The sequence below is a fragment of the Lontra canadensis genome, unplaced genomic scaffold (genome assembly GCF_010015895.1).
Source record: "Lontra canadensis isolate GAN:19392208 unplaced genomic scaffold, GSC_riverotter_1.0 scaffold125, whole genome shotgun sequence".
NCBI classification, from domain to species: Eukaryota; Metazoa; Chordata; class Mammalia; order Carnivora; family Mustelidae; genus Lontra; species Lontra canadensis.
In genome coordinates this window covers 5,734,098-5,746,110 of record NW_022631119.1, presented here as the reverse complement: position 1 = coordinate 5,746,110, position 12,013 = coordinate 5,734,098, and the positions used below count along the sequence as shown (strand labels likewise).

At 54.3% G+C, this 12,013-nt stretch overlaps 1 protein-coding gene across 1 annotated transcript in view; it reads right to left on the bottom strand.

The window, feature by feature from the left end:
• Positions 1 to 5,417: 5,417 nt before the first annotated feature.
• The window catches only part of LTBP4 (latent transforming growth factor beta binding protein 4), a 26,258-nt gene continuing 19,662 nt past the window's right edge, over positions 5,418 to 12,013 (bottom strand). Inside the window, 8 exon segments of the mRNA XM_032842174.1 lie at positions 5,418 to 5,761; positions 6,845 to 6,997; positions 7,436 to 7,816; positions 8,501 to 8,653; positions 9,537 to 9,683; positions 9,874 to 10,002; positions 10,312 to 10,383; positions 10,671 to 10,937. Coding sequence (XP_032698065.1) covers positions 5,607 to 5,761; positions 6,845 to 6,997; positions 7,436 to 7,816; positions 8,501 to 8,653; positions 9,537 to 9,683; positions 9,874 to 10,002; positions 10,312 to 10,383; positions 10,671 to 10,937 — 1,457 coding nt within the window. The 3' untranslated portion in view covers positions 5,418 to 5,606.

Sequence of the window (12,013 nt, the reverse complement as noted above, 5' to 3'; positions counted from 1 at the left end):
ATGTAAAACACAGACACAGACACACACATTTTCTTAAAGCCTGAATAAAATAGAAAAGACTCAATGAAAATACATTAACCTGTTAACTACAATAGTGTCGTGGGGTTTGCAGGCAATGGATCTTTGTCTTTCTAGTTTTCTATATTTTCCAAACTCTGCTTAAGGGACAGCAAACTTTTTTTTTTTTTTTAAAGAAATGTTAACTATTGGGGCCCCTGGGTGGCTCAGTGGGTTAAAGCCTCTGCCTTTGGCTCAGGTTATGATTTCAGGGTCCTGGGATCGAGCCCCGCATTGGGCTCTCTGCTCCGCAGGGAGCCTGTTTCCCCTCCTCTCTCTCTGCCTGCCTCTCTGCCTACTTGTGATCTCTCTCTGTCAAATAAATAAATAAATAAATAAATAAATAAATAAATAAATAAAATGTTAACTATTATTATATTTAAGATTTTATTTTAATAAAAATAAATATAAAAAAATAACTGAGCCAGCCAGGTGACCTGAAACTCTTCTTTATTTTTCAAAATTATAACTGAGATCATGAACATCTGCAGATAAAGCAAAACAAAACAAAAACAGAGAGACAGTAAATCCACACAGGCCCATCACCCAGCTTTAAGAACCATCAACATTCTACCATTTCATCCTCTTTCCCCTCCCCATTGTTTCCAATACTTAAAAAAAAACAAACAAACCAGACATCACATTCATTTAAATGATACAATGAGCATCGAAAAGGGGGAGGGGTATATTTCCTTACATAGCTACAATGCCTAATCACATCTAACAAAATTAACATGTTTTTAAAAGTTTATTTGTTTTTAGTAATCTCTGTCCCTAATGTGGGGCTCAAACACTGGACCCCATGATCAAGAGTAGCTTGCTCTTCTAGCTGAGCCAACCAGGCACTCCAATACATTTCTTACAGCCAATCCTTATCTGGCTCCATTCACTGTACTTGTTCTTAATTGTTGTTGTTCGAAAGAGTTCTACTCCCCAAGGTGGGCCCGAACACAGGACCTCAAGGTCAAGAGTCACACCCCTGTTCTTTTTTGGTTTTTTTTATATCCTTATTTACACACAGTGAAAGTCAAGTGAGTGTGTGTGCGTGCGTGTGTGTACAGTTCTATGAGTTTTGACAACTACAGAGTCCTGTTAATGACCATCAGAAGCAGGATTTGGGGCACTTCTACTCCAAAATGTCCCTGGGCTTTGTAGTCAAGTGTGTTTGGTTTTTATGTTTCTGTACTTTTTTTTTTTCCTAATGGAAGAGAAAGCAATAATCAGAGGTGATTTAAGCCCTGAACTTAATAAGATTTCCAACCATGGGGTTAGGTAGGAGACCTGGGCTCCTGCCCCCACTCTCTCCAGCTTGGGGCCTTCCTCTCTCTGGGCCTCAGTTTCCCATCAGTAAGGTGGGTGCTCTGAGGACCCAGTGAGTTAGGAAGATTCTGAGGAAGCTCTCAGTGACGGGAGATGCGGGGCGGGGGTGGTCTGACCTACTCTCCCTTCTTTAATCACAGCCCCCTAAACCGAGTCATCTGGTCTAGGCACGAGGCCTGCGCAGACCAGCCCGCACTCCTTGGCCCCTCCCCTTTCTCTCCCCGAAGCCAACCAGACACTGTGTTCTGCGGTTCCTGCTGTTAATGAGACTCTCAGCCGGCGGGGACCCCAGTGCCTGTGCCACCTGGGCCCCAGCCTGGCCTACAGCCTTCCCTTGTTTCCCCTGGAACCCGCTGCTCCTCCCCCCTTCCTAAATCACACCACACCCTGCGTGATATCCAACAGGATATCACAGAGGCCTGCCAAGTGCCCTCGTGCCCCATATGACAAAATTATTTCCAGTAATAATCAGAAAATGAAACGAACAATATTAATGGACACAAAAAAATGCAGAGTGAACATTTTCTTTTCTTGAACCTCATATATATAAAATCATGCCAGTAGAAAAAGCATTTAAAAATAAACATTACAGTACAAAAAAGAAAAAAAAGCACTATTAATTATTCAAAGTTTATGGCAAGATTCAAAGTTTGAACTTGGGTCCTTTGGTTACAGTCTGATGTAATAAAGTTTTATGTAAATAACTGAGTTTTTTTCCTTTTGGACGAGAGTGAGATTGGGAGGGAGGGAGACAGAAACAGAGAGAGAGAGAGAGAGAGAGAGAGAGAACGCATACAAAGAAGCAGGTTGCATTTCCAATGGCTACTTTACAGTAAAGGCACAGCTCTGAGTCCCATCTTCCGGACACAGGGCTCTGAGCACTAGGGGGCGCCCTCCAAACCCACCCACCCCCGCCCCGCCCCCAGCCCAGGAGTTAGGACAATGGCTTCGCAGAAACCTTACCTCCTGGGCCCTGGCTCCCTCCAGAAGCTGCATCCCTCTGGTTCGCACCTCCAGCTATGCGCTGGCCAGCCCTGACTCCCCAGAGTTCTCTGCGGGGCCTGCCTTGAACCTGCGTAGGAGATGGGCTTAGCAAAGCGGAGGGTGGTGCTGGGGGGACGGGGGTGGAACTGAGACGGCAGGCAGGTGTGTGGATATAAGAGTTCTGGTAGTGGGAGAGAAAGGCCTGAGAGCTGAAAATGGCCTGCTTCCTAAGCTGGGCGGTGGGAAGAAGGAGGTTCATTCCATTTTTTTTTTTTTAAACCATCTATTTAAGTAGACACACGTGCGAAACAGTACAATCTATAAGTGTACAGCGGGGTGAGTTTTTGCCAACTGAGGTCATTCTCACTGTGGATCCCCCTGTGTGACTATACCTACTTTATTTATCCCCTCTCTGTTGGGAATGAGGGAGTCAGCCAAAGGGAAAGAGTTCTCCAGGCAGACAGAATAGTCAGTGCAAAGGTCCTGAGGTGAGAACATGTTTGGTATTTTAGAGGACCAACAAGGAGATAAGCAGGGCTAGAGAGGACCAAGCAAGGGAGGTGGGGTGGGTAGATGAGGTCAGACAGTGCGAAAGAAGCCAATGGTGCCCAGTCTTAAGGGTGGCAGTGGTGAGTCTAGCTTTTATTGGGAGTGAAATGGGGCTGAGGGAAGGTTCTGAGCAGGGGAGGGACCTGATCTGACTTGGGTATTCAGAGTCCCACTAACTGTGTGAGGGAAGAGAGCCCAGGGGCAGGGGCAGGACTGGGAAGAGGGAGGGAGTGGGTAGAAGCAGTGGAGGTAGCCAGAAATGTTTAGACGCAGAGTACACTTCTGTGTATATGATTAGGGATATATTTTATTGACTTCTGCCATCTTATTTTGTGATTCTGTTGTCCCCACCTTTGCTATGTATTCCACTCCCTCTAATGTAGGCTTCTTTGAAGTGGCTAGCTGCATATTTGGCTTGGTTTTGTCTTACCTATTTTTTGCCTTTCTTTTCCTTCCACTAATTTGCAATTTATGCATTCTTTGTATTTTTTTAATAGTAATACTTTGCAATTTGGAGTTGCAATGAATTTCAATCCTTACAATTCGTGTACACTTCAAAAAATCAGGTCTGGGACGCCTGGGTGGCTCAGTTGGTTAAGCGGCTGCCTTCGGCTCAGGTCATGATCCCAGCGTCCTGGGATCGAGTCCCACATCAGGCTCCTTGCTCGGCAGGGAGCCTGCTTCTCCCTCTGCTTCTGCCTGCCTCTCTGTCTGCCTGTGCTCGCTCACTCTCTCTCCCTCTGTCTCTGACAAATTAAAAAAAAAAACTCTCTAAAAAAAAATCAGGTCTGAAGTTTAATGAAGAGTTTAATCATTATACCAGACGCTATTTGGGTCACGACCCCCAGTCCCTAGACCAAAGGCTGGAACTGGCCTTGAGTGTTTACTGAGGATTGTGCGAGCACCGGCCACCAGGGGGCACGAGCGGTTTGGGGTGCACCGGCGCGCAGCGACCGTCAGGGGGCGCGGGGGCGCTCGTCCCGTGAACGCCTTCACCGCCCGGACTGTTTTCCTCCGGACATTCCAAACGAGAACGCGTTGGTCCCCGATTTGTGCCAACGGCCTCATAGCACTGGTTCTGAGGATTAGTGCGCGGGATACAGGCAGGATAAAGGCTAGATCTTTGATACACCGTCCGGGCCCCGGGGGGGTGGGATGAGAGGGAAGCTGGAATTCGACCTCAAAGTTTTCCAGCACTGTTGGCCACCGCTGTCCCCATTCCTGGGACATTTATATCGCAAGGTGGTCGTGGGAGGAAATGGGATGAACGTGGGCTTCCAGACAGAGATGCCTGAGGGAAGGACAATATGGAAATTGCCTACGTTTGTGTGTTTCTCTTCTGTGATGTTCAGAGCTTCAACGGATTCTCAAAGGGACTTATAAACCCCCAACACAGACTGTTTGGAACCCTATCTCTTCCTCCAGGAAGCTTTCCCTGATGCTCTCTCAGACTGGGTCAGGTGCATTCTCTAGGTATCCACAGCCTCTGATCTTAACCCAGCTGGGTCCTGACCCCTCTACCAGTGCCTCTGCTATCCCAGAATGGATTGCCAGCCCCCTCCACCCCGGGGCCCCCAGCCGGCTCAGTCAGTTAAGTGTCTGCCTTCAACTTGGGTCATGATCCCAGGGTTCTGAGGTTGAGCCCCACACCAGACTCTGCGCTCAGTGCGTAGTCTGCTTCTCCCTCTGCCCCTCCCCACCTCTCTCTGTGCCAAATAAATAAATAAAAATCTTAAAAAAAAAAAAAAAAAGACCCTAACACTGCTACGTGGGTGAAGAATGACTCAGGCAGAGACTTCCGTTCTGTTTTGTTTTGGTGCCAATGAGCCCTTCCACTCCCAACCATTCCCTGTACCCTAAGCTTATGATTTGCCAGGCTGTTTTTTGCTCTTTTTGTGGTAAGAATTTTGGACTCTCCCGACCACCACCATCACCACTAACACCATCATGGCCAGAAAGTAGGCAGGGGCCACTGGGGTAGGGAGACCTGTGTGGGACACTTCAGCATAACACACACAGCTCATTGTCACTTCCCCATGTCCCTGCACAGGCCACCCACCAGGACAGCCACTCCCTGCTCCTAGCTGGAGGTCCAGGTCTCCTCCGTTCATCCCTCCAGGGACTCCAGTCCCCACCACCTCCCAAGTCCCACAATAGCTTTTGACTTTGGGGAGTAGGGGAAATCTAGGGCCCCCTCTAGCTGAGAAAAGGAGCCCTCTGAGCAAGGCCCCACACGGTGGGGGTGCAGGGTGGGGAGAGGGGAATCTCTCCTGAGATTAGAGAGAGAGGAAAAAATACACAGACACAGAGATTATGTCCCTGTGTCATAGAGAAAACGAAGCAGAAAGACAGGAGTCAGGGAGAAAAGAGAGAGAGAGACATAGGAGGAGAAAGATACATAGGCAGACAGAAGCGGAAGGTACAAAATAGGTGTTTTTTAATTGAAAATTTTTATAAAAAGGAGAGGGAACGTGAAGGCGCGCAGGGCTAGTCCCAGGACCCCACAGCGTCAGTATGAGGGTCTGAGGATGGCAGGAGCAGTGAAGGACATCCCTCTTTCCATCGGTTCATGCTTCGTGTGTCCCTCCTTGCTGGCCCTCAGGCACCCCCTGCTCATGAATACAAGCAGGCAGGAGGGTGTATGGCAGGGACCTGCATGCTCAGGCGTGGAGCAAATGGCCTGGGGCCACTGAGGCTCAGGCCCGTGGCCTGGCAGGAGTGCAGTGGTGTGGCTGGTGCGAGGGTGCGAATCCTGGGCGGCAGATACAGCGGAAGGAGCCATCAGTGTTGACACAGCGTGCGTTGACACAGAGCGGGGAGGCTGCCTCAGCCTCGTCACACTCGTTAATGTCTGCAGAAGGAGGTACAGGGAGCGCTGCTCAGGCCTCGGGACCCTAGAACCCACTTGTCTGGCCCCTGGGGCTCCCGAGGCAAAGGGGTGCAAATGCTGAGCCTCCTACTTGGAGTCGATTGCGGCCATTACCACCTGCTGGCTGTGTGAGCCTGGGCAGGTGGCTTAACCTCTCTGTGCCTCAGCTTTGTGTTCTGTGAGATGGGGACAGTAGCCCTTAGGTCACTAGGTTTTTGTTAGGAAAATAATACTGATAATGATATCACAACAACCAATGCTTACTCTATACCAGACATTGTTTAAAGCACATTACATGTACTTATCCTCCTAATAACCCTATGAGGTAGGTACCGTGATCCCGTTGCCATACGGGCAAACTGAGGCCCAGCCTGGGAAAGCTCCTTGCCCCATATCACACAACAAGCCCTCTTTCTGCCCAGCGAGTTCTCAGGCCAGCTCTCACAGTCTCTGAGTTCTCAGTCCCCTGCTATTTCTTGGCTGTGAGTCCTTGGGATACTCAGTCCTCTTTTCTGAGCCTTGGTTTACACACAGGCCTCAGTGTCACTGTCAATCAGTACTGATGATGGTCACAACTCTATGAAATGGGTTCTACAACTATGCTCATTTTTTGAATGCGAAAAACTAAAGGGCCAATGACCTGTCCAGGGTCACACAGCACATTGCTAGACTGAGCCTGAGGTCTATCCAACTCCCCCGGCATCCTTGTCTATAACCACTTTGCCTTACTGCTCCCTGAACTAGGCAGCCCTGACTCATATTCCCATTCTACAGAGGAGAAGAGGGAAGCTCTCCGAAGAGGTCAAGCAAATCGCCCCAGGTAGCACCGGGAGATCGCATCTGCAGGATTCTTCAGGATGCCTCCATCCTGCTTCAAGCCCAGCCCCCCTGAGGTACTCGCAGCCTGACCTCAGCTTCTGCAGGCAAGCCCCATCCCTGTGCGGGAGCTCCTTCCTGTTCCCTGTGATCTGGCCGGACTCCTTGACATCTCCGACTCCCCCCACCCCTGCTCGAGTCAGGGCGTCCACCCTCTCCCGGCGCGGGCTGGCTCTGGCCGCCCCTCACCAACGCAGGCCATGCGGGTCATGTCCAGGCGGTAACCACTGAAGCAGTCGCAGGTGAAGCCCTCGGGGACACGCACGCAGCGGCCGTGGGCACAGCCATCCAAGATCCCGCATTCCTCCGCTTCCAGTCCCTCGTAGGGCCCAGACAGGGTGCCTGCAGAGAAGGCGGGGACTCCGGGGTTGTTGTTGGGGGGGGGGGGGGGGGGGGGGGGGGGGGGGGTGGTCTCAGCCTCCCATCCCTGGAACCCCCACCGTGGGGCAGCGCCCCGCCCGGGTATCCTCTTCTAAACTGTGCGTCCCGCTCGGGGGCTCTGGGGGACGCTGTGGGGCCAAGTTTCCCTCGGTCTGCTCTCCTGCGGTCCTCACCTCTTGGTCTGCTGGTGTTTCCGTCCCTCTTCACGGCTCTCCGTAGCTCTCTCCGACTGTATCTGTGTTTTCCCATCTCTCTCAGACAATGCCCCCCAGACCACCCCCCCCGCCCGCTTCTCTGGGTTTCTGGATCTCATGCCCTTTCTCTCCCTCTTCCCTGTCTCCATCTCTCTGCACCCCTAACTCCCCATTTCAGTCTCCATCTCTCGGCCGCAGTGCTCACCAGGATAGCCTCCACCTTCAGGTGACTCCTCAGGCTCTGGGAAGGAGCCACGCGTGTCGCGGGACCGATAGCGCCAGCGGCTGCCTGGGCCAGGTGGCGCGGCAGCCTCAGAGTCACTGTAGGGGCCGCCATCGTCCTCAAAATCGGGCATGTCGAAGGGTGGTGCTCCGTACGGGGCCTCCCGGCGGGCGAAGGGCCCAGGAGGAGGTGGATAGGGGTCGTAAGGTAGCACGGCTGGCGCGTACAGTTCGGGCCCATAGGGAAGGCCCTGGTAGGGTGGACCTAGGTCAGGGCCATATTCATAAGGGAGTCCAAAGCCACCTGGCCGCGGGGGACCGTATGCAGGGGGGCGCAGCACATTACACAGGGCCTCAAAGTCATCTGTAAACAGGAGCCAAGCCTCATGGTTAGCCCAGGCTAGCCTCAGCACCCACCATTCATGTCCTAGTGTGGAAAGAGGAGCCCAGAGAAGTGAGGAGGGCCTGGGGCTGAGGCATGGGAGGGGCTTGAAAGGAGGGGGCTGGGATCCCTCGGTCAGGATCAGGGGTTCTGGAGCTAGGATTAGGCAGCTGAGGGCTGAGACTGGGATTCCAAGTTGCTGGGATCAAGAGTACTAAGGACAGCTGCTGGTAGGAATCAGGGTCCAAGTGCTGGAATTTGGGGGGACCCCTGGGATCTTGGACTAGGGGCCTAGAGAAATAAGATGGAAGGTGTTTTAGGGACCAGAGCTGGGGAGTCCCAGGAACTGGGGGCCTGAGGGGCCAGGATGCATAGGAAGGGATCTGAGCCAGGGGAGCTGGAGGTCTGAGGACCAAGGACCAGGGTTTTGGGCCTGGGGTTGTGTTCGCAAGGGCTAAGGATTGGGGGATTCAGGGGTTTTAAGAGCCAAGCTTTGGGGGTCTCTGGGATTGTGTGCTGGGGTCTTAGGCACCTGGAAGTGAGTGTCCAGTACACTGTGGTCTGTGGGCCAGGATGGTGGGGTCAGGCCTAAGGGCAGAGGATCTGGAAGGAGGGGTCTCATGGGCTGTCTCGGCCCGTGGGTGTGGCCCAGGCAGGTGGCAGTACCTGAGTCCTGGGCGGGGCAAAGGGCACAGTCCATGCCCCAGGCCTCGCCATAGAGGCAGCAGCACTCTGTGTAAGTGGCCTGGCGGTCCAGCCGAGGGCGACTACACACGAGGTCAGCTCCTACTTCCTGCCAGCACACTCCCAGGTTGTCATCTGAGGGCAGAGACAGCGTGCATCAGGGTAGGACAGGCAGGATCGGGTCCTCCCAAACGCTTGGAGCAACCCAGACACCTGGTGCCTAACACCAGATGCTTCTCCTTAGCTGTGATCTGCCTTCCAGAGGCCCTCTGAGGTAGTTCCTGGGCTTGGTCTGAAATGAGGCAGTCGTAGAGGAGGTAGGGTCTGAGAGGGTTCTCTCCAAGCCCAGCCTCTGAAGGGCAGTTGCTTTTTATATCTGAGCATTGTTTGAATCAAGGAGTCCCAGGGTGTTTAGGGGGTGAGGGGCGGGGGGAAATGTAAGAACAGGGTGTGGAAGGAGAAGAGAGCTTAGGTCAGTGGGCAAAAAGAAAGGACCCAAAGAGATAGAGACAAATACATCCCAAGAATCAGAGACTCCAAGAAAAACAGGAAAGCAAAGATGCAGAGAGAGGGAAAGAGAGAAATGAAAAGAAACAGACCTAGAAAGACCCCAAGAGTGGCAGAAATTCTGGAAAGCCCAGAGAGGTGGAAAGAGACAGAGACACACAGGGAAATCATCACAGGAAGGGCGGCTTCAGCGCTTAGTAAAACCAGGTCCCATAACAGAAATAAAATTCCCCATAGACACCAATCGCCGGCGGGGCCCCGGGGCTATAATCAACGTGCGGATACACACGGCCAGCCAGTGGCAGGCTCCCCTCGGACCTCTGATTTCGGGAGAACCCCCGGACACCACGCCAGTCGGCCTGTAGGCGCCTCAGACAACCGCGAGGAAATGGGGTTAGAGTTAGGGGCGTGAGGGGGCGGGGCCGAGCGTGAGCTCAGGCCCCGGCTGGGCGTGAGGTGGAGCCGGGGCGGGACGAGGGGGCGGGACGGGCGGATCTGGGGGCGTGGCTACCGAGGCTCTGGCTCTCGTTGGAGACGCAGCGGCGTCTGGAGCCGTCCAGCACCAGCGGGGGCTCGCAGGTGCAGTGGTAAGAACCCACGGTGTTAACGCAGCTGCCGCCCTCACACGCAGGCTCCTCGTCCGCGCACTCGTCGTTATCTAAGGGAGGCGTGGAGGGAGTGGTTAGGAAGCAGCCCTTGATCCTTTCCCACTTGCCCAGCGCGTTGACAGTGATAGATGGAGTCTAGACTCCAGGAAGGATTTCCGGGGGGCGGTGGCCACATTCCAGAGAGGGACTGGTGGGGTAGACGGTCGGGGAGGTGGGGAGGGTAGGGGAGGGGGCTCGTACCGACGCACTCCAGTCGCTGGGCATGGTAGTAGTAGCCGTTGCTGCAGTAACATGAGTAGCCTGGGGCCGTGTTCACGCACACGCCGCTCTTGCACACCTGGTCTCGGAAGAGCTGGCACTCGTCCACGTCTGCGGGAAGGATGGTCAGAGGCGCGCCCCACACCAGGCGAGAGAAGGGGGTAGCCAGGGCGTGGGGCGGCTGGATGGGGGGAATGGGTGGCTCCGAGGCTTGACCCGGGAGGAGAGGGACCGAAAGGTGGCGACAGAGACCCAGAGGTAGACAGACAGGGAAAGGTGGAGAGAGCATGGGGTGTGGGGGAGTAGGGGAGACAGAGAACCAGTGAGAGATAGAGGTGAGAGAGGTGAACAGACCCAGCGGGTGAGACTGAGCTGGGCCTGGGGGCTGAGAGGGATTTGAGGCTTGAAGTCTGGCCTTACCCCTCCGGAGGCTCAGGTCTCCACTCGGTGCCAGATAGCCCCGGCCATGGGGACATAGTGACTGGTACTCCACTGCACACAGACACAAGGCTGAGCACAGATGCGCTACACCCAGCCCCTGCCCTGGGTCCTGGGCTTACTCTTGCCCCTGGGGGCCACCCTTCATCACCCAAGTTTTCAAGCCCCCTGCCTTTGTGCTCACCTCTTGGCCTCATGCCCACCTGGCTGGCAGCTCACCCTTGCTCTTGCAGTTCCCAGTATCCCAGTCCATGTCCCAGTGCATCTGCTGTCCCAGTCCCATGTCCCCCTCTCTCGACCCAAACCCTCAGCCCTCCATCCACCCCGTAGCCCCTGCCCACCTGTCTCAGTGCTGGGGCACTGCTGGATGCGGCAGCCGCTGCCCCAGCCCTCACCCACAGTGCAGCAGCACTCTTGCCACGTCACATTCCGTGCCAGGATGTTGTCACAGGCATCCGGGGCTGCCGTGTCAAAGTAGCACTCCCGGCGCCCGTTGCCTGCAGGGCCCTGCCTGGGTGGGCTGGGCCGGCGGGGCGGGGATGGCGGAGGTGGCCCGGCAGGCAGACCTGGGCTGGCAGGAGCCTGGGGCTGTGGGCCTGGGAATGTGCCTAGGGAAGCAAGGGGCTAATTTAGCCCAGTGTGGGCTGAGCCTCCCACCCCGATATTATAGATGAAGAAACTGAGGCAGAACCCAACTCCACACCTCTCCCCATCTGTCCTCATCCATTCTCACTCCCTGTCGTTTCTCCATCTCTTGCCTCCCCAGTTCACACCCTGCCAGGTGTCTGGCCCATGGCCCGGGGGCAGTTTGGGAAGCGGGAGCAGGAAGGGGGTGTCTCTGGCCTCCTTTTTACCTCCTGGGTCCTCAGATCCAATGCATTCTAAACAGGCCCCAGAGTCTTCCCAGACCTAGCCTTAGGCCTGGACACATCTCTCTCTTCCACCAGGCAGCCCACAGCCTGGCCACCGGCCTCTTGCCTTCTGCCACCCACCCTCCCTCTCCCACGGCCCCCTGCCTTGGTCTAGTCCTCTCCTCTCCTGCCCAGGTCCCTGGCCCAACCTGCTCTCTAGGGTCCCAGTCCCTAGTGTCACCCACTCCAGTCCACCTTCACAGGGCAGCTGGAGGGAGGTTTTAAAATCTGATTATACCTCTCTCCCACTCAAAACCCTCCCATGGGTGCCATAGTGCCCTCAGGAAAGGCCAACCTCCCAAAGATGGTAAATCAGTGCGATCCGGCACTGCATCCCTTCTGTGGCCTTGTTTCTCCCCACCCCTTCCCTTGCTCTGTACAGCATGCCACCCTGAACTTATTTTTGGTCCTCAAACAGGTCAGGTCCTCGCTTGCCTTGCCAGGCCTTTGCCTTTGCTGTATCCTCTGCCCAGAATGCCCTCCCTCACCCACTTCACCTGGCTTATTTCTACTCATCCTACTGCTCTCAGTTCAGACCTCCCTTCTTATAGGAAGCTGTCTCTGACTTTCATCTCAGGCTGGGGTAGGTACCTCCTCCAGATTCCCATAATCCCTTACCCTTGCCCAGGCACAGCCTTGTTCCCTCTGGCCTGGGCTTCCTCCTTCCAGCCCTGATTTCTCTGGCTGTCACTATCTGGTGATATCTCTGCCTGTCCCTTCTGGTCTGTGAGCCCCTTAAAGACAGAGTGGTCTCAAAAAAAAAAAAAAAAAAA